The sequence below is a fragment of the Acanthochromis polyacanthus genome, chromosome 6 (assembly GCF_021347895.1).
Source record: "Acanthochromis polyacanthus isolate Apoly-LR-REF ecotype Palm Island chromosome 6, KAUST_Apoly_ChrSc, whole genome shotgun sequence".
Classification (NCBI taxonomy): domain Eukaryota; kingdom Metazoa; phylum Chordata; class Actinopteri; family Pomacentridae; genus Acanthochromis; species Acanthochromis polyacanthus.
In genome coordinates this window covers 32,333,514-32,361,481 of record NC_067118.1, presented here as the reverse complement: position 1 = coordinate 32,361,481, position 27,968 = coordinate 32,333,514, and the positions used below count along the sequence as shown (strand labels likewise).

Genomic DNA, 27,968 nt, shown 5'->3' with positions numbered 1-27,968 from the left:
TCGAAATTTGTCACACTGCCATAGACACACCCTTTGATGATGCGTCACCATTTTCTCTGGGAATCATCATCAACGTGTTTAGGCTTATGTCACCACATTGAAGGTGAATCTGATCAACCTGCTGACAATAGTACATCAATGTGTATAAAAATGTGTATTTCCTGATACCACAAGGTGGCACTATGACTGTGAATGTATATAACTACATGGATGTCGTCAGGGCGGGACTCTGATCATACATGTTAAATTTCAGGCAGATTGGAGCATGTTCAGGCGAGTTAGACAACACTTCCTGTTTGATGGCAAAGGATCAATATTTTTGGGAGTCACCATGGCCACGCCCTAAGACTTTTGGGGGGCACTTTGATAGCTTTTCATCAGGACGGACTGTTGCATATACTGGCCAAATTTGACAAGAGAAGGTCTCTGGGACTTAACCCCGATGAGTTACTAATCAGAAAAAATTTACAGCTAATTCACGATGGCTGACTTCCTGTTGGGTTTAGGGCATGGCCGTGATTGGCTTTTTCATGTGTCATGATGTGCTGCATATGTAGTTGGCCTAATGACCACTTTTTCAAATTTACAGGGGGCGCTATGGAGCCATTTTGCCACACATGTGCGCAACTCCCATAAAATATCAAATTTTTCACCAGTCCTGATGTGCATGCAAAGTCTGAAGCATTTTGGGGTATGAGAAGGCCGCCAAAGTGGAGTTTGAAAAGATGGGAAAAGAGTGAAGAAGAAGAAAAAGAAACCCTAGGGTTTCAATCGGGTCCTTCGGCACCGTCAGTGCTCGGACCCTAAATATCAATACAGTATGTACACTTACATGTAAAATGTTGAAAAGAGGTATATTTTCTAGAAGTCTGGCTGAACGGAAGTAGAAGCAGGTAAAAGTCCGCCACTGGCCGCTTGTTTCAGGTGGTTTTGTCCCTCTCTAAAGGAAACAACAACAACCACCACCTCCGGTGAAGCAACTTACCACACTGACAATTTCAAGTTCTGTCAAGGATTTAGATCATGCAGTAAGGAAGCCATGCCATTTTTACTGTTTTTAAAGTATTCATTTTAATTCCAGTGCTCGTCTCCCTGAGTGCAAATGTTCCACCACAACGTTTCCACCCGTCACTATTTTGAGGGAACACCTCATCCGCGTCCTCCGCTTGGCTCCGCCCACAACGACTGTGATTGGTGTAAAGAAACAAACAAGCGAAAGCGTTTACTTCCCTTTTAGAGCAGAAAATGCAGAACTGTGCTAAATAACGGGCTGCCAAAGTGAGACTGCCTCAACAACATTCTCAGAATAATACAACAAAATGTTCTGCCTTTATTATAATGTCACATTGCAGGATGTGAGCTCATCTGAAGCCTTGATAACGTCTTGAAAACATGGTTTGAATGTTGGTTTGAGGATGTTCCTCGTTTGCTCAGATTACACTCTGTGAACATCCTCTGAATGTCGCAATTAAAATATCATGTCTTTTGACTTTAACCTTATAGCAACATTATATCACATAAGAAATATCCTCAAACATCAATATGCTTGCTTTCAGACATCATGAGAATTTAATGTTGCTCAATGTTGTGGGACCATCCTGGGCTACTTTTTCATGTTTCAACACTCGCTTCGGCACACCTTTTTGTCTGCAAGACAAAGTTCAGGGTACAGTTTCCTAAAATGTCTTTCCTGGTTCCTGATTTGAGCGCCTGCTGGTTTAATAGGTTGGCACCACATACAGACTAAGTGTACGTCTTGTACTAACCCAGGAGAGCCATCTGCACTGTAAGAGACTTCTTTACAACCCTTTATCTTGTCTGATTTGTTTTCCATCAGCACTGCTTTGAAGGTAATCATACTTTACACTTGGATGTTTTGAAAATTACAGTGTGCATTCTACAGTGCTGTGCAGAGACATAGGCTGACAGTCTTTAAAGTTGAAAAGTAGAGTTTATTGAACTTGCAGACATGCATGAGCTGTTGTCTGCTCTGAAAGTAAATTCTCTTAACTGTGTGTTGTATTTTGTGTGTCCTTAGCTGTTAACATAATGGACAAAGCCACGGTGCTGACTCACATCTTGAAGTCAAGGGGCGTGGGGAGTGTTCTTGGTGGAGAGCTGCCTGCTAGTGTGATAACCAACAATAAATACATACACCCACTGACCAGTCAAGACCAGGGGACACATGAAAACTTGCTTCCCGTTGACCATGCCGTCTGCACAGCTCTGTCTGGTGAGATGAAAGCAGTGACTCTCGTAGGTCCAGAGGGTTCAGGTAAAACCACCGCTTTGACCAAGCTTATTGTGGACTGGGCAAACGGGCAACATCTCCAAAACTTTTCTCACGTTTTCCATTTCCAGTTCAGGGACTTAAATTCTCTTGAAGGTGCACTTTCTTTGGAGGCTTTAATCCAACAACATCATGTTCCTTCTGAGTCCATGCCCTTGGTTCTCCAAAAACCTGAGGATGTGTTGTTGGTTTTTGATGGTCTGAATGAATACAAACACAGCCTGGACCCCTCCGTTCATACCCTCTCCTCCGATCCGAAACAGGCAGCCTCAGTGTCCTGTTTAGTGGCCAGTCTGCTTCACGGTTCACTGCTGAAAGGTGCTGCCTTTGTGGTAGCAACCAGGTCGACAGAGCATCTGAAGTTTCTGAGTAGTACCCAGGTTGAGGTGTTGGGGTTTCTGAAGCCCCAAAGAGAAGCTTACTTTAACAGTTTCTTTACTGACCCTGCTGCCGCCAACAAAGCACTAACACACATGGAAAGGACTCTCAGCTTTTATGATTTTTGTTCTGCTCCAAGATTTTGTTGGACTGTGTGCTCCATTTACAAGTCACTGATTGATTCCGGAGCAAAACTTCCTGAAACTTTAACTCAGCTGTTTGTACATATCCTGGTGCACTTGCTTCACACATTGTCGCTGAATGAAGCTTGCAACAGAGAGCTGGTGTTGGCCCTCGGCAGGATGGCTTCTCATTGCTGCCTTGAGCAACACTCAAGCTGCACCAAAGAGGAAATGGATTCCTTTGGTTTTCAGCCGTTCTTTACCTCAGTCGATGTTTTCTTGCGAGTAGATGGTGAGCTGGAGTCAGATAAATGTGTCTTCTCTTTCCACTCACAACTGATGCAGGAGTTTGTCTTGGCGCTGTCTGTCTTTTTGGACAGGTCCACATATGTGGGTGTTGAAAAGATCCTAGAAAGGCACAAAGACGGTGCATACTTCATAGATTTCTTCTTCTCAGGGCTCTCAGAGCCAGTTCAGCGCAAACCACTGGAGAGCCTGCTGGGAGAGTTAAACTCTGACCAGATCCAGGATTTCAGAAGCTGGTTTAAAAGCAGCTCAGAGGCGGCAATGAAGGGGTACAGTGCAGAGGAGCATTACAGATACTTCCATCTGCTTCATCAAGCTCAAAATGAGGGTTTGGTAAGAGAGATCATCACCCCCTCAACACGAACAGGTATCAGCTACAGCAAGATGAACCTCCAGGACTCTGTAGCTCTGAATTATGTGGTCATGTCCCTTGCCGAGATGCAGGAATTGAATTTGTACAGTACAAAGAATTTGACAGAGGAGAAGGCAGCAGTCCTAGCTCCAGCAATGAGTCTTTCACACCTGATAACGTAAGTCATATTGATAGAATGCATGTTAATAAAAATCAGATCATCATCTTTGTGTTCAGTATGCCATTATATGTTGCCATCAATATGTAAGATTGCTATGTTGTGCCCTCCAGATTGTCACAAAGCTCCCTGAGTACTGGGGCTGTCTGTCATTTGGCTTCAGCTCTCAGCAAAGGAGTCACCAGAGAGTTGGATCTCTCTTATTCCTACCTCGATGATGAAAATTTTAAACTTCTCTGTACTGGACTCAGACTAAGCAAACTGCACACATTACAGTAAGAATAACTCTTTTTAAGCAGACATTTCTCAAAGGAAAGAAAAGCTATAATCTGGATTTGGTTGATATTTTGCTTTTGATTTTAGCCTTGCAGCCTGCAGCCTGACAGAGGCAAGCTGTGAAGACCTGGCCTCTGTGCTGACCTCCGGCACTTCTCAGCTGTGCTTCATACAATTGAGGCATAATGGGATCAGGAATCAGGGTTTTGAAACACTGTGCAAAGCATTGCATAGTCCTCACTGCAAACTACAGGAGCTCCAGTATGTATCTAAATAGTGCAATGTCATATTAAAGCTCTTGCATTTTGTTTGATTTGAAAAATAATCCAATCTTGTTTATTATAAGGTTACAACACTGCGACTTGACTGCACCATCCATGGAGTTCTTATCGGCAGCTCTGTGTTCTGGTCAATCGCAGTTGAGAAAAGTGGACCTGACGCAAAACCAGATTGGTGACAACAGTGTGGAGGCTTTGTGCAAATCCTTGCAACGTTCACTTTGTAAACTGCAGAGCCTCAAGTAAGTCAGCTTCAAGATCCTAAAAGTTGTGATTCATTTGCCAAAGAGGCTCAGTGTGAGTGTCATTTAACAAAAATCAGGACACATCCTATTTTTCTTCTTTTTGTTTGTCTTTTATCTTAGACTGTACGATTGTGAGCTGACAGGAGCTTGCTGTACTCATTTGAAGGAGGCTTTAATGTCAGAGCACTGCACTCTGTCAGAGCTGGATCTGTCAGTGAATGAGTTGGGCCAGGAGGGGGCGCTACTCCTCTGCCAAGCCCTGAGTCGACCGGGTTGTCCAATAGAAAGCCTTGGGTAGGCACCTGCACTGACAGTATTTTAATTCCACTGATGAGGTACCACCTTTCTAAAACTTTAGTTACATTCAGATAACAGCAGTGATGTGTGTTCTGCTCCACCTTACAGTCTGACACGATGTGAGTTAACTCTGCTGGTCTTCAAGGAACTGGGCTCCCTGCTGAAGAATGGGACTTGTCGGATTAAATCTTTGCTTGTAGGTTTGAATGACGTAGGAGACCAAGGAGTTAAACATCTTTTAGACGCTGTTGCACATCCAAACTGCCGGCTAGAAGAACTGAAGTGAGTTAGCAAAAATATTCTCTTTATACCATTATTTAAAATCAGTGCATCACATGCACAAATGTGTTTGCATGTCTTTTATCACAGTCTGGAAATGACTCATTTGACGGATGCCTCCCTTGAAGACTTGTGTGCCGCTATAAGAGCCAGTAAGACTCTGAAGGAGCTGGAACTGAGAAACAACATGCTGACTGATGCTTCGGTCCCAGCTCTTGTCCAAGTCATGCAGGACAGCGACAACATGCAGGAGATGAAGTATGGTTCACCGAATCACAAAGTGTATTTAAAATGAGGTTTTGAAGCACGGCAATGCAATTTCAAGAATATTCTAACCTATGCTTTTGTCTCCCACTCATTCAGCCTGAAGTATAATGACTTCTCTGAAGACGTTTTTGACCTGATGGAACAGTGCAGCAAAATAAGATACTGAAGAAAGCCCATGAGTCCATCCATCTCACCAACTGCTGCAGGATCACATACAGTATTGATGATTTTTTTTCTGGGTTTTTTTGGCCTGTTTCCTTAAAAACAGAATTCTTTTGATAGTTTGTTGAAGCCAAAATGGTACCGATGCACTGTCAGTGGGTCCAGCCTCTTGAATATAAAATCTGTTCCTTTTTTTTATTATTTATGTGAGAGTAAATGAAATGACTGTTTACTGAACCAGTTGAGCAATATGATCAATCTACAATGAAATTTAGGGAACTGGGATTGTCTTTTTTTTGCTGTTCTGTGAAGTTTTAATAACCGAAGGATTTTTTTGAGAAACTAATAGTCATGTTAAGCAATAAAGAACATAATCTACAGTCAAGTTCACCAGCCGCTACATAATAAAGATCCCACATATTCATCAATGAAATTATATTTTATTGAGAAACCATTTAGATTTTAAATATTTTGGTATTTGGTCTTAAAAGATTACACGAAAAAAAAGCAACTTATTAAGTCAGGTATAGGCAGTGATTTGTTGTGCGGCAGTAAAATTTACCACCAGTTTTGACTAACAAACCCTATTGACTTGCATATACATTATCTTCAGTTGCTAACTTTAAGAACACCCACACATATTGACGCACAGACAGACCACACACATTCTCTGTCTACTCCTGAAAGCAAACCACATGAGTAAACTTCACACTGTAAACCTGACTCATTCAGTAGGACATTGCTACGTCGCATGGAATTCTCCTGTTTCCAAGTCCTCTCTCCATTCAGACAGCTTCGCAAATCTCTCCTAGTGAAAAAAAAAAAAAAAAAGTCTTTTCAGAGTGAAAGCCACACTGGAAGAAAGTATCTCCTTTTGGTCATCAGTGGTCATGAGTTTCTCCATTAAGGCCACTGCTGTGATTGAAGTTCTTTGGTTTTAGGCTGGTTTTATTGTAACTGGAATGATTCTCCTCATCTGAGCTGCTCTCTATGTCACTGCGGTCATCTTTGGACACCTGTAATAGAAAACAAATCAAAATGACAGTTTTACTACCATTAATAATGACATGAGAGTTTTACAGTAACTATTAAAACAAGACTCAATATCTACTCTCACACTAGCTGCTCTGTAAGCGTGCTGACAATTACATCGCTAACATTCTGATGTCAACCACGTGATGTTCACAATCTCATTCTAACATGTTATTGTGCTAACATTTGCTAATTAGCATTAAACACAATATACAGGTGAGAACGATAGGAAAGCCACTCATTGTACAGGTATTTGGTCAGGAAAAGGCATGAAGAAATTGAGACTTTGGGCTGTTCAGAGTGCTAGATAATGAAGTAGATGACAGGATCACAAAGCTTTTCACCGTTTACCCTGAGTGTGACAAGCTATATATGTATACCAAATTTTACAGTGATCCATTTGAAGGAAAACTTCACTTAACCAAACTTTTCCAGCTGCTGGTGACACCTTTAGAACCAAGGAGATCAACAGCGTAGTAGGCTTCATCCTCTGTGCATCAATAATGGCATCCACATTATAGTTTTTGCGCTTTGTTTATATTCAAAGCTTTTTCTTTGTTTGGTTTTTGGGGATTTTTTTTTTGGTATTTTCAGAGGAGGTTATGTTCAGAGTTTGTGATGTAAATTGGCTATAAGAAGCGGCATCTTTAGTCTTTTTTTATTTCCTGACCATATTCTCTGTCAGCGATACTGACCCTCAGTTGAGGGAATGCGTTATATCTGCAAACCTGTTGATCTGTACATTCATAATGCTAATGAATAAAGCTGTAACCTCATAGCAGCAAAAACTTTGTTCCTTGTATATACGTGGTCCTGCTAAGTCTGTTTTACACTGAGGGTGGTGCAGCTGATAGAACACAGATTACAAAATTGATTGTTCTACTAGTATTTATAACAACTAATAATCACTTCGATTTCACCATAAACTAAAGTGATTTCCATATATCTTTCATTATGGCACAGTGTTAGACCCAAATGCACTTGTTGAGTGGTAAACTAAACATATTAACTCACATAGTTAACAATTTTCTACGATCATTTACAATATCAGTTAATTTTACTGTACTACATTTTTCATTTCTCCATGGCTTTCCATTACAACAACTTGTTCCTCTTTACTAAAGTAGGCAGCCCAAGGAGAGTCATATGATGCAACAAATGCCTCCTTCTTTGGTAGTGTGCATAGAGTCTGATGAAATCCTGGGTTAACAAAGATCACTGCAAACACCACTGAGATATCCATTATCTTAAACTGGGGTTTTTGGTTTTGCCAAGTCAGCTCACACAAAGAAAGCCTGTCTTAATCAATCTTGCTTCTGACCCCTGCTCCAATATAATCGTGGACATTCCATTTATCAATTTACCTTTATCTTTCTTGCACCTGGGTGCTCGGAGATATTTCACTCTTGACTAAAGGTGTGGCCCAACAGGCTAAGCTTTCTGTAAAGCAACACTGCTAGCATTGACTAAAACCTGTACTACACACGACAGAAAACCAGACCTACCTTCCCCTTGAATATGGCCTTGATAGCAATGCGAGCGATGAGGTAGAACCAGATGATGTGAAGAGTCTGCAGGACCAGCAGCAAGCCGTTAAACAGCCACCAGGCCTGATATGGACCAGCAATCTCCCAGCTCTCAAACAGAACACTGTAAACAATCCTTCAACAAGCATGCACATACAGAGGTTACTGGAGCTCTCAGTATATTATTATTACATCTTTTAACACATTATGAAACTAATTGAGCATAAAAACGGCTAATAATGTTTAAACATTTAACAAATTATTAGGATGTGTCACTCAATATGTAAATAAGCTCTCATTTGTCTCACCAGAAAGGAAAGATGACAAGTCGAGTGAAGAAAAAGCTTATGCTGAAAACCACAAACAGGCCATCACATAGCCTTTGGTACTTGGCGTAGTTGGCCAGCTTGGCTGCCTTGAGGAATACATAAGACATTAATGATCAACAGCAATGAAATATCAAACCAAAATCTCAGCGTTGGAACTTACACCAATGACATCTTGTTAAATTAATGTCCATAAGCAAAGCGTTTTTCTGTGACACAAGTAGCTCACAGCACAGCTGTATAATTTTTTCCAGCTGTGTTTACATAGACTTTCAACAAACCTAGAAACCCCTTTAAATTTTCTTCTTGAAACTCAAGGAAAAAAGAAAGAAAAAATGGAATCACCAGTTTCTTTACCTCAAGGAAGATGTCAGACGCATCGTGAACACACATGACTAAAGTGCCGGCTCTAACCATGTTGTTGGCGTAGGAGAAAGTGATGAGGATTATGGTGGCCAGGTGGTGGACAAGCATGATGATGAAATCCTGTCAGCAGCGAAATGAATGGAGATGACAGAGAGAAAGAAGGGTGAAGTGGTGAATAGGACGCTCGAGTTTACTTGCATTGTAAATTCACGAGCACATGAAAACACCTGCAACTAAGTGAACAATGATGTTCATCCATCAGTACTGTCAGTTACAACAGCAACTGAAAGACTGTAAATACTAGGGTGACAGACTGGGATGTGAAGCTATATGCATCTGAACAGGCATGACAAAGCAAGCAAACACCTGACCGTCTTTGAGACGGTGCCTATTAATAAAAGTGATATATTCCAATAAATGAAAACAAGGAATCATTTTCATAATCTAAGTAAAGAACAAACATATCATTCACACTAAAAAAGTAAACATCCCCTGCATTTACGTCATCTTTTATTCTATAAAATCAGAATCTCAGGTTCCAGATCAGGTGTCAAAGATAGAAAATAGTCTTATTAAAACCTCTAGTCTGGTGTTCTCTCTTTGCTATCAAGGTGTGAGGTGTCCTCATGCCAAGATCTCAACACCTCTCTAATGTCTTCATATAAACACTTGTGGATGCTTCTGAGTCAGAAAAGGGATTTAAAAAAGATCCCAAAATGATTTTAAATAAATCAATCCCCTGCAAGGAAAGTCATCCACATGTGGTTTAGATTTTAAACAGCTGCCGGTCTGTGAAGGACTGACCACACCAGTAAGTTTAGAGCAGAGTGTTTGATGAAAAAAAAAAAAAGACGTCTACAAAAATCTAAAAATGTAATCACAGATTTGCAGGTAACTCTTCAATGCATGGCAGGAAGAAAAAGTCTCTGCCCTCCAAAAAGAACCTGAGTGAAAACTACAACTTGTCAATGAACATAAAGGAATAATAAATCAAAGGTAGAGCTGTTTGGCCACAGTAACAATAGATATGTTTAGTGCAGACAGTTGGCAGCTTTTCAGTAGAAGAACCTCCTATCATCTATGAAGCATGCAGGTGGAAATGTTATGGTTTGTAATAATGCCTCAGGAACTGGGCGACTTTTAGTCACTGATTAAATTACTGTCATATCAACATTGCTCGTAGATAATGTGAAGTCAGCTGTTCAAATTGACACAGAGGTAGGATAACGACTATCACCAAGGAATGTGTCAAAAAGAAGGCATGGAGGGATATAAAATGATTTTGTGAAAGCTTAGATTTGAATCCCACTGAAATGTTGCAGTAGTGCATGCAAGAAACCCCTTAAACTTCCTGCAATTTAAGGAATTTTGCATGTCAGAGTGGCTAATTATTTCAGCAAATGGATGTCAGACTGGTGGAAAATTATGCAAAAACACAGACAAAAAGTCATTTCTGCTAAAACTTACAACTTTAGCTTCTGATGCCAATGATGTCTGTATTTTTTTCCACATAGTTACATCTATAGATATTTTTCTCCAATAAATGACTGAAAAGGCAAATTTTCCATCCAACTCTGTTCAAGCATAACACTTTAAACAATTTCCAACTTTGTAGTTACTTTTTCAGATAATGCAAGTCTGTGTGCATCGTATTGTCAAATGTGTTTTGCCAGAGCACATAATCATAAGTTAACTCTAAAGTGGTGCCAACAGCAAGCAATGTGACACTTGGGCTGAAAAAAAGAGACATAAATAAACAGGGACACTAAACTACGAAGACTGGAAAAACTGCTCTGATACAATGAGTATTAAGTATTCTATGGTGTGACTGACAGGCTGCACAATAGTGTTGTTGACTCACCTTACGCTTAATGTCTATGAACTGGGAAAACATCAGAGACCAATAGAAAGCCAGCTCTGCTACATAGTGGTTGTACTGCCCAGGGACCAAAGACTTTAAGCGGGAAAAAAAACAAACACACCTTGAACAAATATGCAGCCACAGTGACCTGCTGACAATATGATGCTGAACGGATCGCCTCACAGTGTCACGTTATAATGTAAGCAGCTTAATATGATGGTTATGCAGGTAATAACAAAAATATTTACCTGGAAAGGGTAGTTATACCAGCAATGCCTGGTATCCCACATCCAAGGTGACTAACACATGGAACACACATACACAAACATATAGTAAAACAATATGAACCATTAAAAAAAATATATATATAGTATTGCATAAAAATCACACAGCATTATTCTACCTCAATTCAGCAATTCTTTAAAAAAAAAAAAAAAAAAAGTTCAAACCTGACCATCTCCAATTTTTTTAAAAGTTGTGATTACTGACTGAGTTGACTGTGTAAAATCTGGGGAGTTTTTGAGTTAAAAATTCTTTGTGCCAGTCTGCGGATCAATGTTTGAAGTGCCGTAACGTGAGAAATAATCTAGCTAGAGTCCTGAAAGTTAGTAGACTTATCGATATGTTCACATGGTCTTCAATGGCACGACCCTTCTCTGATTAAACAATACAAACCAATTATATGATGGAAAAATTTCAGTATTTCTGTCTACTCAGTGTGTTAGATCAACTTACCATCCATAAATGGTACATGGAATAGAGAAAGGTCAGCAGGTAAAATGTGAAGCGCCACCTGAATTAAAAGAAAAGAATGAGTTGGCAAAACAGAACAGAAAAAAAATCTCATTTTGTATCCTCAGACTACTTAGGAATGCCAAAAAGAAATAACTCCTTATTTAGATTCTTAGATCCGTGTACTGGTTAAATGTAGAACTGAATTTAATGCCCTGTGGATTATCTAGAAGTCTAGAAGGGCCAAAAATACATCAGAGATAGGTTTTCTGAGTGCTAGCATGGAAGATCTCTCAGATCTGTAGGGACTGGTCATTTCAGACTAGATATGGTAAAATGGTGTTTAGTCATTATAATGCTACTGCTGGAATCAGCTCCTCTTGGGAATGAGCTCTGCCTCAACACTAGACATTTTCAAAAGTTAAGTAATTATAGTTCTTTAATCCACTGCTTTAATTAATCACTTGCATTTTAATAAAGTCTGGTCTAAACATTCTGTACTTTTACTAAACTGGTCTGCATGTTTATTCATTTTTTTCTATGCTTCATCTTTTACATGGTTTTAATTTTTCTTATTCATTATCTTTTTTCACAGTTTGTCATTTAGTTTGAACTATTCAGCCTGTCAGTTGTGCTTTTGACTTATTTTATTTAATTGTATTCTTGTTTCTTTTTTTAAAAAACAGATTTTCAAAAAAAATAAGCAGATTTTAAAATGCATTACTGTGGTGCTGATTCATCATCTGGAGTTCTCATTCTGTGGCTTTGAGCAAAGCCACGCCCCAAAACTATCTGATTCGTCATGCATCAGGAGTTAAATGTTGAATAGTTCTCTTTTGATTAGGCATATGAAATATATAAACAAAAGCACTTCAGTCAAGATTTATGTTGCAGTTTGTGTTATTCTAAATTTTGACACCTGCACTATCTTTATTTTAACTTACTGCAAATGTATTCTAATTCTAAACATGTTGAAACATTTGATTTAAAAGCACAAACATCAACATCAGAGTGGCACTGAAACTAAAATCAAGGTATCAGTAATGCCACTAGGATTCACCATCTGGGACCAGTGACCAAGTTGTGATCTATTAGATTTAGACAATATGAAAACAAACTTTGGGTGTTAGTGCAAAATTTCATGGCAATCAACCAGATAGTATTTTAATATGGTTCTACTTGTAAATCAGCATAAATGAAATCTGACATTTCCTGCAGTGCAGCAGATTTTTGTTAGGTGTGCACTACACAGCACTGTAGCAGCAACATCTGTAGTGACCTACATGCTCTCACAGAACTTTTTCTGCAGACTGGGCCTGTCCTGGTTCCGACGGATGCGAAACCATCTCTGGATTTTGCGCACATCCCAGTCCAGCTGCTTGGAGAGTCCCTCTAGTTGCCTCGTGTCTGGGCTCTATGGAGAACAATACGGAACAATTATAACGTGACTTACTTTTTCCAAAGTGCCTGCTTGTAGAACCACATACCAGTAGGTAGGTTAGTCACATGCACGAGGTATTTACTAAAATTATAATTACAGCTGTGGTGGCGTGCTCCGATGCAATGACAGTGCTGCAGTGTGTGCAGGAACATGCAATGGAGTGCAGAACAAACACAGGCCTTATGTACCGTTTTGGACTGATAGAGCCTCTCCAGGACAGCGTTGGGCTGAGCTCGCCGAGGCACTCCTGCCTCAATCTGAAGTATGTGGGCACAGGGCTTGGCCACTAGCCTGTATACACACAGACAGAGGGTGGGGACACAGAGATGGTGTGGTATTAAGAGAGACATTCGGACAAGGACAGAGTCAGAGAAAGACGTTTCATGCTGCAGAAACAAACGGACCAGCAGCCAGCATTTTCCAGGGGATTCCATCACTTACATGAGCGCTTGAGCTTTCACAGTTTGCCCACAAAGTTATGTTTGACATCCACGAGTGTGTTTGTCTTAGCGTGACAAGAAAGAAGAGCACAATAGAAGCTGTAAGGGAGGCACAGGGGAGAGAGAGAAAGGAGGAATCCTGGGGAATGTGGCACCTCGTCTAAACAGGGATGACCTGTCATGTGAGATTATATGGGAGACAGGAGGATGGGAGGGACGCCTCCAACCGAAATACTAATGTGTGTCACAAGATCATCTAGTTGAGCTGATATAGTGCTCAAATTGGGAGACAATTATTGCAAGTCAACCCAACAACACCCCAGTTATCTGCAATAGTTTCCACAACATGGGAAAAAGGCTGAATGAATAGCGGCACAGAATAGACTGAGCTTTGGCGTTTCCCACTCCTCAGAGAGTTGGGTCCATTTCCTTCATTTAGCTGAACCTTGTTGCAAAAAAAAATGACTTCCTGTGCAGTTGTAAAAGTTTGTACAAGGAAAGACTGCACAGACCAGAATGAAATGTTTTGCCATTTCTGCTGTAAAACATCTTTACAAAACTATCACTGCACATCGAAGAAAACGTGTGTCAATCCAGTGGAGCTATTTTAAAGCACTGTTAAATAAAAGGCTACTGTTAAAACAGCAACTGTGGATTCTTGTATTTTAAGACCTAATATTTTCTCATTACTGAAACATGGACTATAATTATCAGTCACATGGAGAGGGGTGTGACTACATTTTTGTTCATATAATAATAATACTGATGAGAATAGTGACAATTTTGCAGAGTTGGTTCTCTCTAGTTTGTGCTCACAAAGAATTCCTTGTAAGTAAAGATTCCTGCAAGTTATTTTTACAGCTGCGTTTTTTTCCTTCCCTTTACTCTTTAAGAAGCACAGTTGCTACACACAGCAGCCACACAAATGCAGGCGAAACTAATGAAAATGAACTACAAATAAATGTTCCAAATTACCTCTCGAACAGCTTTCTGAGTAGAAAAACTCCCACAGCCAGAGGCAGGACACACACGAGGTCTCCCAGCCGGGGATACTCCACACCAGGTGGCGGATGCTCCAGGTCCGCCCACGACACATTTTCGGGAAGCCAAAATCTGTCACTCCAGAACCAGGTGGAGATGGAGGTAGTCATCGGGGAGCAGAAAGTACTCGACAGTGAAGGTAAAAGATGTAAAATAAATCACTTGCCGGACATATGTCAGTGTGGTTGAGCTAACTGGAAAACTTCAATGATGCCCCCACCGCCTCCTCCCTGTAGCGTTACACTGAGTAAAGCATCACTTCTGGTTCAGCTCCTATGACTAAACTGCCCGGACTACTAGCTTGACACGTAACAGGCTGCCTGAGAGGCAACACCCACCGCATTTCAGTGAGGTATTCCGCTGGGAGTATGGACACACAACGCTGTTTTCTCTGACACGCTGTCGTGTCTTGAGAACAGGAGTCCAAGACGGCTAACTTTTAGCTAACGTCAACTGAAACCGAGCTAACTTGCACCTGCAATTAGCAATTAGCATGATTAGCTAATGCTAAGTCAGCCACCTGTTTAATTAACGGCAGACAGCTAGCCATATTTGGGATATGTTGGGTGGAAAGTTACGGCAGTTGAGGTGCTTTGTTTGGCCACTTTTACCGCTATAAATGCAAGGCAATTGTAACAGTTTTAACTTATATCCAGTAAGGGATGTAATGTTTACTAAACAACCTAGCTAACTAAATTAAAAGTACATAGTGCCATGTTAGTCAACTTAGTTTTTTTCGCTATTGACGGCACTGAAGTTAGCTTCTGATTCGAACTTCTGGTTCTGCAGTTAAGGAGAACGGTAAGGGAAGCTTTACTTGCAGCGTTGAGTGATTGATCCTCTGGTTTTCCCACATTTCAGTGGTGCAGTACCGTGTTTAACATTTTTGTGGTTATTTCTCAGTGCTGTCTGAAACTCAGTGTAATGTTTGTGAGGAGCCCTTTATTCTATTTGTTAAGAAACATCATAATAGAAGAGTTTTTGTGCTTGTAGACCATATTAGACCAGGCCAAGATCTAAAACCACTATACAACTGATCATTCACTGCACTGAGACTTAAGAATCATGAAGACATGCTCTATCATTTGTGAAACTGTTACTCTATTTGTCAAAATGCAAAAAGGGGGAGATTTCACTGCTTTATTTACACATGCAGACCACTTTTGACCAAGTTTGGGTCTAAAAACACAATTTATAGACTGCTCAAATCTGTATTACAGTAAATCAGAAAAGATAAAGATTCTTTAATGCAGAGTTTCTCTATCTCTGTGGAGTGTTTATTCTTTGTCTTCTAGGGACCTGGTATGATGTGGTTTACATGCAAAAAAAATCAATAATAGCAGTGAAATCGCTTTTATTTTGCAGCTTCATAAATAGAAAAAATGGTTTCACAAGTCAGAGGCTGTGTTTTAAATACTTTATAACTTCTGTAGGGCAATGTAGTGCAGATCTGATCTGTCTTTATATAGTGTTTGTTATCTAATGTGGTCCAGATGCAAAAAAGCAGTAAAATCTCCCCATTTTGTGTCGTTGCAAATAGAATTGTAGCCCCACAGATGTTAAAGAGGGTGTCGGACAGCATTAGAGGTTGCTAAATGGCCAACACAATTTCACATCCATAAACTATGGGAAAACAGAATCAGTCTGTCAGAGATTTAATTTAGGTTCTCCTTAACTTTTCCCTTAACTGCTGAATGAAAACTACGAAATGAAAGCTAACTGCAGCGTCATGTGTTATTGTGTCTTGGGAGCTCTTTTCTGTTTACTCTAGTATTTTGTAGTTTTTCTGTACTGACTGGCTTTTTTGTCCACTTTGTCTTTATTTTGTAACCTCCTAGGGGACTATAAAAGCCAACTAGCTTAAAGTTATCATCTGGATGCATAAATAGTGACATTTATATTTGAGCTCTACACCATTGGTCAAAAGTTTTGAGACTCCTTCTCATTCTAATAAATGAGAACCAGTCTCAAAACTTTTGACCAAGGGTGTACACTGTCCCCTTTAAATAGATAGGAAAAAAGACAGAAACAGAGTTAGGTTGTTTTATAACAGTAGTTGATTTTAGGGAAAAATTCCTACTGTTCTGTTAAAAATGTATAAAAAGTCAATAAAAATAAATTTTATAACCTCTGTAATGTAGAGTTTGCAGTGGATGATTGTTTACCGAGTTTAATTTAAATTCTTCTCCACCTGAAATTGTTCATATTCATATTTATCCCCCGGCTAGCTTTATAACTTGCACAAATGAACACGTGATTTTTTTGTTGTTTTTTTTTTTTAGCTACACATATCTAAATCTAATGAAGAGCCCTGCAATATATCCTTGGTTCATGAACGTTGCTCTCCCTTGAAATCACCAATTAATAGTTTTAGAAACTGAGCATTACAACAATTATGAAGCAGGGAATCTTGTATTTCACTACAGTAATTTTAGCCGTGCGCCCTTGATAAATTGGAAGTATACTGAAGGTTTATGCTGTACTTTTTGTACATTCAAGATGGCTGCTCAGTGCTTCATGGCAGAATATATTCACCAACATGAAGACAGAATTACTGCTGAGTCTATACTAGACTGTTTCACAGCTTTTTGCAGAAAAGGAGGAGAAAGGATGATGCATATATAAAATCTGTAGGTTGCCATAAATTGCAGTGATGAAGCAGTTTGAATTTTTGATGCAAAGCTTTACATGAGAAAAGATGAATCCATCAAATGAATGAGAATGTTTACCCTTCACCTGGATGTGTCTTTAAGAATCTCACTCTGAACTGAAGATAAGATATTAATGTTTCTACTGAAGAGTAAAATGACTCCCTTGTAGGAAAATACAGTTTGTAAAAATTGTAAAACTTCTGAGAAGTTTAGAAGGTTGGAATAGTTGACTAAGAACATGTCAGTGCTTTGCGACTTTATATATTAGCTCATTATTAACTTTTGCCTCACCAGCTGAAGTTACGGTCACTCACTCATTAAGGGCTGCTTTTGGAACTTGAATTTCACATTTCACAGCGAGAAACACAAGATGGTCTCATCAATAAGTTTTTGTTGCCAAAATTAATGATTTCATTGTGTTACAGTGGATTATCTTCTCTCTCTCTTTTTTTTTTTAACCATTTTGTCGCGTTTAGTTGAAAGCTGCAGACTGTATATGTTTGATACATTAGTTTCCACTTTAAATATGCAAGTTGTGAGTGTTGTGAAGTTGGTAACAGTCTCCTCTTAACACTGATAACTTTTGCACTTTTTCTTGCATTGAATTTAATAGTTTGCAACATTCTGCTATCAAGTATTTTATGTATGTTATCACTAAGCCTGCCCTGCTCAGGAAAAAACAGTTGACATGAAAGTTCTTATTACTTACATGAGCTTGTTGCAACAATCTGTTGAATTTTGACGTTCAGAAATACTGGTACTATCATTGATATGGAATTGTACGGCCTTAAATAAGTTACAGCAGAACTTCTTCTCTCAGGATGATGTATTTCCAACTCTAAGGCCAGTATTTCATAGATTTTAAAGTTATAATGAAGTGTTCGACTGGGCAAAACAAAGACGGGAGGTGGATGCATCACATACGTGGTACAGACGCTCACACCAGCAGTCCCTATTCACTGTCATCCTGTAGATTTTTACATCAGTACCAACTGGCTAGAGAGCAGCTCAGTGTGCTGAACAAAACCCCTCTGTGTCAGCATGCAGCTGCAGCTTCCGAGATGCCCTACTCGGATGCATGACCCAGTGTGGAGGGGCTGGGGACTTCAGCCACAGAATGTGGGGGGGTCGTGTTTTTGAGGACATTCATCAGACTTACCTCTCGTGTCGCATTTTGGCCCCACTTGAGAAGTCTGTCCATTTTTTTAGCCAGTATGTTGTCAGTGTTGGCTTCAGTCCAGCAGTAGCAGGGAGGTTGTTACACAGCGTCTGCCATCCGCTCAGTGTCCCCCCCCCTTTCACTGCTTGGACTGTTCCATTTCACATCTGAAAAAATCTGATGGTTGGAGAAGAGTTCTTCATGTCAGGGACTGCTGTAGCCTCAGCACACACAGTACTGTAGCTCCTGGATCACCCAAGGTAATATTTCCTGCTAAGTTTCATTCTTAACCTTTTATTAGTTCGTTTTCTGCAACCTGGCCTTCAAAGGAAATTTCCTAGCAGCTCTGTGCAGCAGCTTCTTCCAAAAGTACTTTTGTGTTTACAAGTGAACATCCAGTGTAGTTTTTACCTGTAAAAATACAAATCTGTAAAAATAACAACAGCAAACAATATCCTTAACCAGATTAGTTAAAATATTTATTGAAGTCTGTTTAATTTATAAACATAAATTCTTGATTTAAATCTTTCGAAGCATATTTGTTTACATCATATGTGTTTATTTTCTTTTTGAACAGATAAGCAAATGGACCAGAAAGAGCTGAGTGATCCCCTGAATGACGTATCACTGATTAAAGGTAACTAAGCTCTATTATTTTCCTCTCTGAATACGGACAAACACAGTTTGAGTAAATGACTAGGCATTGTTTTGATCCCCAAATGGCTCGTACCTGGCAGCATGAAGACGGGGAAAAAAAAAAGCATGAGTCACTCTTGAAATGAGTTTCAGGACCTAAAAGGACAGCTGGGTAGCTTTTGGAGCTTACAGAGCTGTAGATGGCCTTGTTTTCGAGGCTGATTTCTCCTGTGTCAACAGCTTATTAGAAAATGGAGTCTCTTTGCACAGAGGGCACATCAGCAGACTAACGTGTCTTAGCTGTGACATTTAGAGTGACTAATTAAAACAGAATGTAGTGGTTGATGTGGTGATGGTCTAACTCAGAAACGTCAACAGAGACATTCATGACAAAATGTGCAGCATATTAGAGGGTGAATCAATTTTGCATGATGAATGAATTTGTAATGCTACACTGCACAGTATATGTGGAGCACAAAGCAAACTGTGTCCTCACAACAACAGCGTCTCAGTCGCTTCTAAGTGATAAGGATTCATCACATCCAAAACATTTTGCAGCTGTAAACTGATATCACTCCTGGCAGTGTTATCATCAGTTTTAAAGAGAATACCAAGGACTTTTAGTTGGAGCGGTGCTAACCCTCTGATGCAGTTAGAGAATGCTGTCACATTCATTGGGAAAGAAACCGACAGAGGAGAAAGATGGACCACGATGGCTCTAGCCTTCAGCGCTTGAGCTAAAAAAAGACATTCTCCTACATTTTTTTTTTCTGTCGTCACTTGAGGCAGCGTGGTGCTCAGTATTCCCAACTAGTCTGCAAGGTATTTTTACACACGGACTAATCCCATTACTACTTTGTCAGGTGTCATTCTGCGACACTAAGGCATAATGGCTGAAATAACTGATGTTGCTAAAGATAACGTGTTGCACTCTCATCTGTAATACTCTTTATCCAGTCATGCCGTCCTCAGAGGGCATTCATCTTTCACACAAACTGGACACAGACAGACAGCGTACTTACAGGGAACCCACTCACATTCTGGCTCGCACTCATACATATGCATACACGAGGGAACACGCAACCACATTCTGGGCCGAGCGCTGCCCTCCCATTCTTTGTCTGGCACACAGCGGGGCGGTCATGTGCTTGAGTCAGAGGGTGTCACCAGCTTCCAGCCTTTGTCCCATACCCGTTAATTTTAGAGACATTTATCACCACCATCTGATGGCACTACTAACAATATATGAGTGTTGGTGTGCTTATGTAGCTGTGCGAACTGGACACAATGACGCTTCAGTTTTCACTCTAAATGCAGCATTTCACAGCAGTCCAAGTCCTGTGATGTGTCCATTTATGGCGCACATGCTTGACCTGTCCCGACTCTTGTTTTCTCCTCTGCCAAATGCTCGCTCTCAGATGAGGTCATCTCTTTTCCTATCCGTGCTAGATTAGGGGATCAAGATATTCACTGGGCGTTTGCAAAGCACAAGTATTTGTGGTGCTTGTTTCCACCTCTAGGAAACACAACAGACCCCCTGACAACGTTGGCAAGTCTGTCCCCTTTGTGTATTGTTTATAGTTACATATTATTAACAAGCGAAGTGGATGTGCGACAGATTTAAAAGTGGCAGGCTTTGATGGACAATTTGGAATGAAAGCTTTGATAGAAAATGCAGTTGTGTCTATTTCGAGGTTCGCAATTAGTTTATGTAATAGGCCCATTTGAATACCTTGGGAAATCATTTAGTATGTCAGTCCTGGTTAAATATTTGGGACTGTAGCAGAATTAAAAAGGTGGAACTTTGTGTTATTTTTGCATTATTATGACTGAATTACTATCATTACTTATGATGTATCATTATTTTGGCTTCACTTTCTAATGCTTCTGTGCAGCATGTTGACCTTTGCAGGAAGGTAAGAGGTTCTGCCCCTACAGCTAAATGTTGCTGTTGGGGGGATGGATCTTTTTACTGAGATCGTTTTGTTCTGTATTTCCTCATCAGATGACCTGACCAAGTCAAACAGGGGGTCCTCCGGTGACTCAGAAAAGATGATTCAGCGCTTGACTGATGAACTTCGAGAGGCCCAAGAGCTTGCTAATATGGAGAAACATAAATGCATCGAGCTACAAGGTAACATGGAACATCTCTGAGTTACATACACACCATCCTCTTCATTTTGTGTTGTATACACACACATACACCCAACTGTATATTAATTTCAGTTCACTTCAGAGGGCTTTATTAGCATGAAAGTTTCTGGAAGCATCAAATTATATTATATCCCGATATTTAGACAATGCACAGTAACTCTAATAGAAACACTGATACAGTATGTCATGAGTGCGTGTCTAGACTGTTCACTGTCCCTCAGGTTGTCATGTTGATAAATACTGTCATCTATTCCCCTGAATGTTTTTAATTTTGAAAGGCCATTTACCGCATTCAAATCTGAAGCTACAGAGTTAAACTTGTTAAAGTGTTCCTCTTAAAACTGTAGAAGGAAGTGTCGCAACTTTACTTGCACTTCGAATGCCAACTTGTGGTCACTGAGCCTCTGCTTGGTTACAGTCTGTCTCTGCTTTCTATCTCACACATTTGAGAGACACACTTCCATTTCATAATCTCTTCAATAGAGCATGATGTAGAAATGACAATTTACTTTGGCTTTTTAGTTTCTTCTTTCCGATGTTGCAAATAGGTTTCTTACATTATAATTTTGTTGTGACTTGTGTTTGAAAAGCAGCATTGTGGTGATTCTGATTACATTTTCTAGGTTTCCTGGATGAAGAGAGGAAAGAAAATCAACAACAAGCTGATGAATCTGCAAAACAAATAAAATATCTTCAAGGTACATCTGTGTTTTGGTGGATTGGAAAATGTTGCGTTTTAGTTATCTGAAGTAGCTGAATATTATGACCCAGTGTCTGTCTTAGTAAAAATGTCACCAGTGCTAATATAAACATTGGCTCTGGTTGGAACAGGCCAGCTGCAGCAGCTCCAAGATGAGGTGGGTGTTCTCAGAGAGCAGTTAGACGTTTCCTCTGGTTCGCGTGACGAGCTACAAAGTGCACGTGATGAAGTGAAGTCGCTGAAACATGCCCTGGAGGCTGCCACTGCCGAGCGGGACCGTGACGTCGCTGCTGTCCACTCTAACCTGGCAACAGTCTCGAACGATCTGGACAAGTGGCGTCAGACTGCCAACAAATACGAACGCGAGATTGACAACCTACAGCGTGACCTTCAGCAGCAGAGCAAGCAGTGGCAGAAAACTGCAGAAATACAAGGTACTATGAAGTGCAAATACATGATAACAAGATGTAACGCCAGCTGGTAAAAAGGATGTTATTTGTATCTGATGCAATAACTGTAGTTGACATAGTAATATTTATTTATATCATGCACATATTAAAGCAAGCATTTGCCTTGATATAATTCTTGCAAATTCCTTAACTGTGCAGGCACTTGTATCTCTTGAGTGTTTATCTGTGTAAAACATTAAAATTACAAATGAATGTTAGGGTTACCGCACTGATTGTTAATAAGTGAGCTGTGTTAGGATCAACAATTTTAAACTTCACATTTAAGCTGCAGTTACTGACTTCTATAATCAGTCATCTCTTCTCAAGAAAGTGTTGCTTATGGCATGTGTGATTTCACATATTTGTTTTGTTTCTGGCAAGAAAAAAATTGCAGCAGTACTTGGCCTTTTTAGGTTCAGAGAATATGTAAAAAACAATGTGTTTCAAGGTGTTTTCTGATCATTTCAACTTCATCTGTAAACAAATTAAGAACAGACATCTGCTCAAACAATGCATCATTGCATAAGGCTTTTTTTTTCCACAGCCAGTGAGCTCCAGTCCATGCAGGTGGAGTGTAACGGTCTTCAGAAGGAGTGTTCTGTTCTGCGATCTGAGAAACAGGACACTGTGAATAAGCACCAGAAGGAAAAGAACAGTCTGCAAAGTGAATGTGCTTCCCTCAGGGCTGAGAGGGAGGAACTCCTCAAGACTCACCAGAAAGAGAAGGGTGCCCTGCAGACTGAATGTGCAGCACTGCGCACTGAGAGAGAGGCGCTGCTGCAGAAACAGCAGCAGCTGGAGAAGGACCTTGCCAGGTCAGTGCACTGATCTACATTACCAAGAGCTCAGCTTTACCCCCACCTCTGTGCTCCCTGTGCCTCATTTCCTTGACTCAGCTCCACCATGTTTTGCTATACAGTATAACGCACACTTTTCGTTTTGTCATCCTTCAACTTTTGAACTCAGTGTTTTGTTTCTGGTAGTTCACGTGCCCAGAGTGCTGAGTTGAACAACAGTCTCAGAACCCTTGAGCAATCCCAACAGGAGCTGGAGAAGAGGCTTGTGGCCCTGCAGCTCCAGCACCAGCAGGATAGCACCAAGCTGCAAACCCAACTGGATGAGGCAGACAGCTGCAGCAAGGCTCTGCAGAGAGAGGTATCTAAGGGGTCTTACATCTCAGAATGAATCATACTGATGAATACTTGTACTTCAAAGCTAACAGTTGAACCCAGGCTTTTAATTAAATTTTCCAATCCTGCAGCTGAAAAGCCACGTAACAGCTTGTCCTTTTAGACATGAATGCTGCTTGAGATTGTTTTAGGCATCAAGTCTGTTTCTTCCTCCTCGTGTACATGCAAGTTCATGTGTGCGTATTGATTTGGGAGCTAAATCATAACTGTTCAGAGTGCAGACCTGTGGTAAACAGATCCAAAGTGGGAAGGTACTGTTGAAGCACTGCAGCTGCTGCTGACAAAGCTGCTTTATAGGGCCAGTGTTGACAAGGTGCTACAGTATTTATGAAACTTCCTACATGCACTCTCAGCAAGGGGAAGAGGTTGTCTTTGGAAAGCAGGTGAAACCATACTTTAGTCACATACAAACCCATACAGTGGAATTACCAAAAAACAGGCACAATGATATTGTGTACTAAGGCGGTAATTTGACACAGAAAAACTGAAATACAGGAAAGGCTAAAGGTGGGAAAATACATGTAGATGTTATATTCAGCTTACAGTAAATTGATTTTTTTTTAAATGCACAAATGATATTTCATTGCAACTACTTAAAAATAATTTTGAATCATCAGTGCTGTATCATCTATTGTTCAGACAGAATACCTATATATTTTATGTTTCAAGTAGAATTTAAGTATGAACTTGCCTTGACTATAATAATTTAATAAACCTTTCATGGTCACACTACATCTTTATATTTGGACCGTCAAGAAACATGAATAATCAGCATGTTTTGATACTTTGGTGTCTCTCTGTTTGAAGTTTATTCTCCTTTGTGTTTGCATTTAAATTTTATGGGAGCATCACTATGATAGAGGTCAGTGTTAAAGCATTTTTATAATGATTAACAGGAGCAACACTGTTGAATGTGCCTCAAACTAGAGTAAATTATCCATTATTCCCAGAAATGATGATGGTCTGTACTCAAAAAGTAGGTCCAGCAGGCATTTGGAGCAATTTAAGACTCATTGTCTTCTCAGGCACACTTAATAAATACAAAGCCTGATGCTTTATCTCTTCTTCTGGGCCGCTGACTGTGTCTCCTCTGGCATGCTTTGTCTCATGGTTTATTGGTTTATTATTTGCCTGTGAATTCAATATAGTGTAACATCAGTTAAGATTACATAAGAAGTTAAACCTGCTGGCGATCATTCAGAGCGTGATGATACATGCAGAACAGTATCAGACAGGCACCATTCCTCTGTAAGCATTAAATTCAAATGTTTTATTGTATTTGTTTTTGCCATCAGAGACTTTGCGATAGCTTGATTGTTAGAAAATGACTCCCTCTCTTGTGCTTGAAAATGAGACCAAGTACGCATCACTGAGAATTTTGGGGCAACTAGAAGCGACTTTCTATTTTGAGACAGCGTTGTAGTCATCGAGGCCAGAACGGTATTGACGACACTGAAATGATGTTACAAAGTTCTTTTGAAATCACACGCACACCTTGACATTTTAGGACATCCTCCAGTCCAACAGGTTGTTGTGTGCTGGCGTTACTGTATGCTCCCAGTCAGGTTTAGCAAGCTGGATGGGGATTATGTTGAATAGCAGAAAGCGGAGATGAAGTCATTCTTTACCACAAGTGATTCATCGCCGTGTGGCTCTGGTTATTCAGTCACTGAATCAAAGTGGAAATAGAGTGCTCTTACAGTGTCCTTTTCAAAAAATAGACTGAACAAGTCCTCATCAGCTAAATATATGGACAAGTTGACACTACTTCCTTGGGCAAAAAATACAGGGTTAGCTTATAAAATGCACAAAGCCTGTGAAAAAGATTCCATACATTCAATGTTGGAACATTACACTGACACTGAAGTGGTTAAAGTACACAGACTTATATTTTCTTTAAATTAAATGCTATAATTTGCTTCATACAGTGTGAGGAGTCTAAGACGGAGCTGTTAGACCTGAAGGAAAAATACAAGAAGTCTGAGCAGGAAAAGCAGTTGGTTGCAGATGAACTTGAGGAGTGCAAAGCCAACATGAAGGACCTGCAGGAGAAGGGATCGAAGGTGAGTCCTGATCTTTCACACACTCAAAAGAAGGGGAGGTATTTTAAAGACCTATAATAATGTGCAACTGTTTGACACATGGTGTTTTAAAGAGGCAATAAGTCTACAGATAATTAGAGTTAAGTTTAAAAAGATATAACAAAAACATCTTCAGCTTGTTTTGGGAGCATGAGCTTTGCTTCCAAACTTACAAACAACATTTTGTTGAATTTATTTTGTGAACTATCTCCAGGCATAATTGTGAATCTTTTATAAGATTCACAAGATTTTTATTTATTTTTTTTATCTCAGCACACCTGCTCCCCTCTACTCATCCACTGTCTTTTACCGTTGCTTTTAAGGGTCGCTCACACATATGGATTCACAAAGCTGGTCCAGAGACAGCTGCTATTCATGTGAATACAATCTCACTTTGCCCCTTCTTTGAGTTCACCAACCTCAAAAAGCAAACGGCTACGCTAGCAGGGGGAGGTTGAGAAAGGCTCGACCTTCTGTAAACGTCCTCAGATGCAATGCAAGCCACAACCAAGCGAGAAAAAAATCACATAAAACTTTTCCAGCTGAGTCACTGTGATAATTTCACAGCAACAAGCATTACGAGTTTAGCACATAGAACTATGTGCTAAACCCACCTGACACAACTGCAAATTCATGACAGGGTACGTACTGCCAGCTGCTTTGCATTCATATGTGTGAACAGCCATGTGTGACTTTGAGATTTGTATAAACGTCAATTACAGACACAGAATACTGACTGAGGAATCTATTAATAAAGCTACGCCCAGCCAAAGTATGTCCTGTTGCAGTTGATTACTATAATATCCCTTCCCTTCTGTAGACTTCCCTATTGCTGCCTGTTCAAGCCATAGTCATCGGCCTTATCCTGGCTTTGCTGTATTGGTGCTTCGGCGCATTGTGGTAGTAAGGTACACATTACTCCTGTCAAGTCGGCCTACATCATTCATTCTCATCAGTGTTTTTTTTTTTTTTTTTTTTTTTATTTTAAGATCATGCATGACTTAATCCGGTTCTCCTTATTTCCCAGAATGCCCTCCTCGGGGGAAACTCCCAAAAAAAATTTGACGTCTCAGAAATCTAACCTCTCTAATCGTGCAGTTCCAACATCTGACATTTGTTTGTCCTGTCTGGATGGCTAATGCTTAACAACTGTTTTTCTTAGTTGGCTTGGATGATGCTTATCTTTTATCTCGAAGAGCTGTTTGCAACTTGCACTCTCTTTGCTCTGCCTTGATCTTAGTGGCAAGCTCCCCTCTGTCAAAGCTTTGGCAAATTCCTTGGAATGGGTGGTGTCATGTGGTGATGCTCAAGTTTCCATTTCTGTGTTGCCACCTGTTTCAGAAACCGTGGATGATCTGGGGGCCTGTGGTTGCCGTGGCTCTAACAGCTGTGACTGCTGCTGTGCTCTTCAGGACCTGAGGGCAACTTTCGTTCAAACACACACAGACGTAAACGCATATTTGTCATCAGATGTGAAAACATGCCCCCTTATCATATCTGCACTATTAATTAGGAGGGCTCATATTTAACTCTGTTTAATTTTTGAGATGCTCTATTTTAGTTGGCAGAGACGTTAATAAAAGAATGTCAGTATTGTGTGCAAATCAATAATTTTGTATGTCTGTCATTTGAAGGAAATCTAGTTGGGTTGTATTCTGTTGACTATTTCGACTCATAGGATTATCCATTAATGAATGTAAAAATTCTTTACACATTTAACAGATTCTAAGTATAGATTTAAACTTTATCACTTGGAGTTTGAGCCTCTTTAAACGTAGCACATCTATGTGATAGATAACATTGTCACAATAACACAGCCCCTAATGGAGTGCATGATAGCAGTACAACAGTGGGTGGCTGTGACGAGCACTGCAACATATTCTGTTGGCATAACTATTATCAGTGTGAAAATAGTTCAGCTGAGCAGGAATTTGTCTTGTTTTTTCAACAGAGCATCATTAAATAGAACTGCAGCAAATCACCTGTAGAGCTATTTATTGATAAGCTTAATTTCTAGACTTCAGGTGCTGTGTTTGTATTTTACTTCTACTTTTCTTCTGCTTTTTATTTCAGGTATGTTTCTGTACACTCCAATAGCCACTCACATTCAGATTCAGGAGCATAAAATTAGAACCGTTTTTTTGTTATTGCATAGCATATATGTGTACCAGTGGAGTTTGGTGCAACAGATGTTTTGTTAACAACCCTGTCTGTCTGTCTGTCGTATGATAAAGGAAAGTCAGTATTACACAACACATCACCACATAACACAATATAGTATACATGCATTGTTGAGTATATTGTGTCATATATTTTCAGTAGCTGCTGCAAGACACCCGTGTAATATTTTAAATGCCTAAGACTGACGTGATCCCATTCTGAACTGGAACCACGCCCTCAGATCATTTTTTCTTCTTCTATTGATTAAATGTTTGTTGAAATTCTGAAATTTATCTTTAAATATGTATATTAATTTGGTGTACTTATGATCATTCTGAATTTGTTCAATTCCCTGAAAATAAATGAAAAGAGATTGAAAGATACAGTTTCTTGGGTTGAAAGTTTATAACTACCTGCTTTAAAATGTAACAGTGATCTCAGGTAAAGAACGTTATTGCACCTAATAGCAATTCATGCAGTAAGTGGGCTATCACTGAACCACAGGCGATGAAATCAGACCTCCTGCTACCTCCTGTGGGTTTGTTTCCTCTGAATCACTATTTCATTCCTGCAGATGATCACAGCGCACATGG

General features: G+C 39.9%; 3 protein-coding genes across 5 annotated transcripts; 2 read left to right on the top strand and 1 right to left on the bottom strand.

Moving 5' to 3' along the window:
• The first annotated feature begins 1,682 nt into the window (after positions 1-1,682).
• Positions 1,683-7,264, top strand: si:ch73-233m11.2 (NACHT, LRR and PYD domains-containing protein 12). Of its 2 annotated transcripts, none has more exons than XM_051949739.1 (9): positions 1,683-1,786; positions 2,039-3,626; positions 3,740-3,901; positions 3,990-4,163; positions 4,249-4,422; positions 4,546-4,719; positions 4,831-5,004; positions 5,092-5,259; positions 5,365-7,264. In XM_051949739.1, exons 2-9 carry the CDS (start codon positions 2,050-2,052, stop codon positions 5,432-5,434), a joined length of 2,673 nt encoding a protein of 890 aa, XP_051805699.1. In that variant the 5' UTR covers positions 1,683-1,786; positions 2,039-2,049; the 3' UTR covers positions 5,435-7,264. The 2 variants fall into 2 exon arrangements, with proteins under 2 accessions (XP_051805699.1, XP_022057276.1); XM_022201584.2 differs by having other exon boundaries at positions 1,684-1,850.
• LOC110956245 (ceramide synthase 5-like) lies at positions 6,312-14,426 on the bottom strand. The gene is made up of 10 exons (XM_022201589.2): positions 14,130-14,426; positions 12,903-13,005; positions 12,557-12,687; positions 11,277-11,334; positions 10,790-10,840; positions 10,542-10,634; positions 8,672-8,800; positions 8,297-8,403; positions 7,968-8,124; positions 6,312-6,446 (listed from the first exon to the last, which is right to left on the bottom strand). Exons 1-10 carry the CDS (start codon positions 14,303-14,305, stop codon positions 6,312-6,314), a joined length of 1,140 nt encoding a protein of 379 aa, XP_022057281.1. The 5' UTR covers positions 14,306-14,426.
• slmapb (sarcolemma associated protein b) lies at positions 14,418-27,758 on the top strand. Of its 2 annotated transcripts, none has more exons than XM_022201588.2 (10): positions 14,418-14,547; positions 18,583-18,642; positions 20,647-20,775; positions 21,419-21,493; positions 21,627-21,929; positions 22,489-22,759; positions 22,928-23,099; positions 25,063-25,197; positions 26,036-26,123; positions 26,557-27,758. In XM_022201588.2, exons 2-9 carry the CDS (start codon positions 18,591-18,593, stop codon positions 26,117-26,119), a joined length of 1,221 nt encoding a protein of 406 aa, XP_022057280.1. In that variant the 5' UTR covers positions 14,418-14,547; positions 18,583-18,590; the 3' UTR covers positions 26,120-26,123; positions 26,557-27,758. The 2 variants fall into 2 exon arrangements, with proteins under 2 accessions (XP_022057280.1, XP_022057279.1); XM_022201587.2 differs by lacking the exon at positions 14,418-14,547 and adding an exon at positions 16,469-18,265.
• Positions 27,759-27,968: the final 210 nt, after the last annotated feature.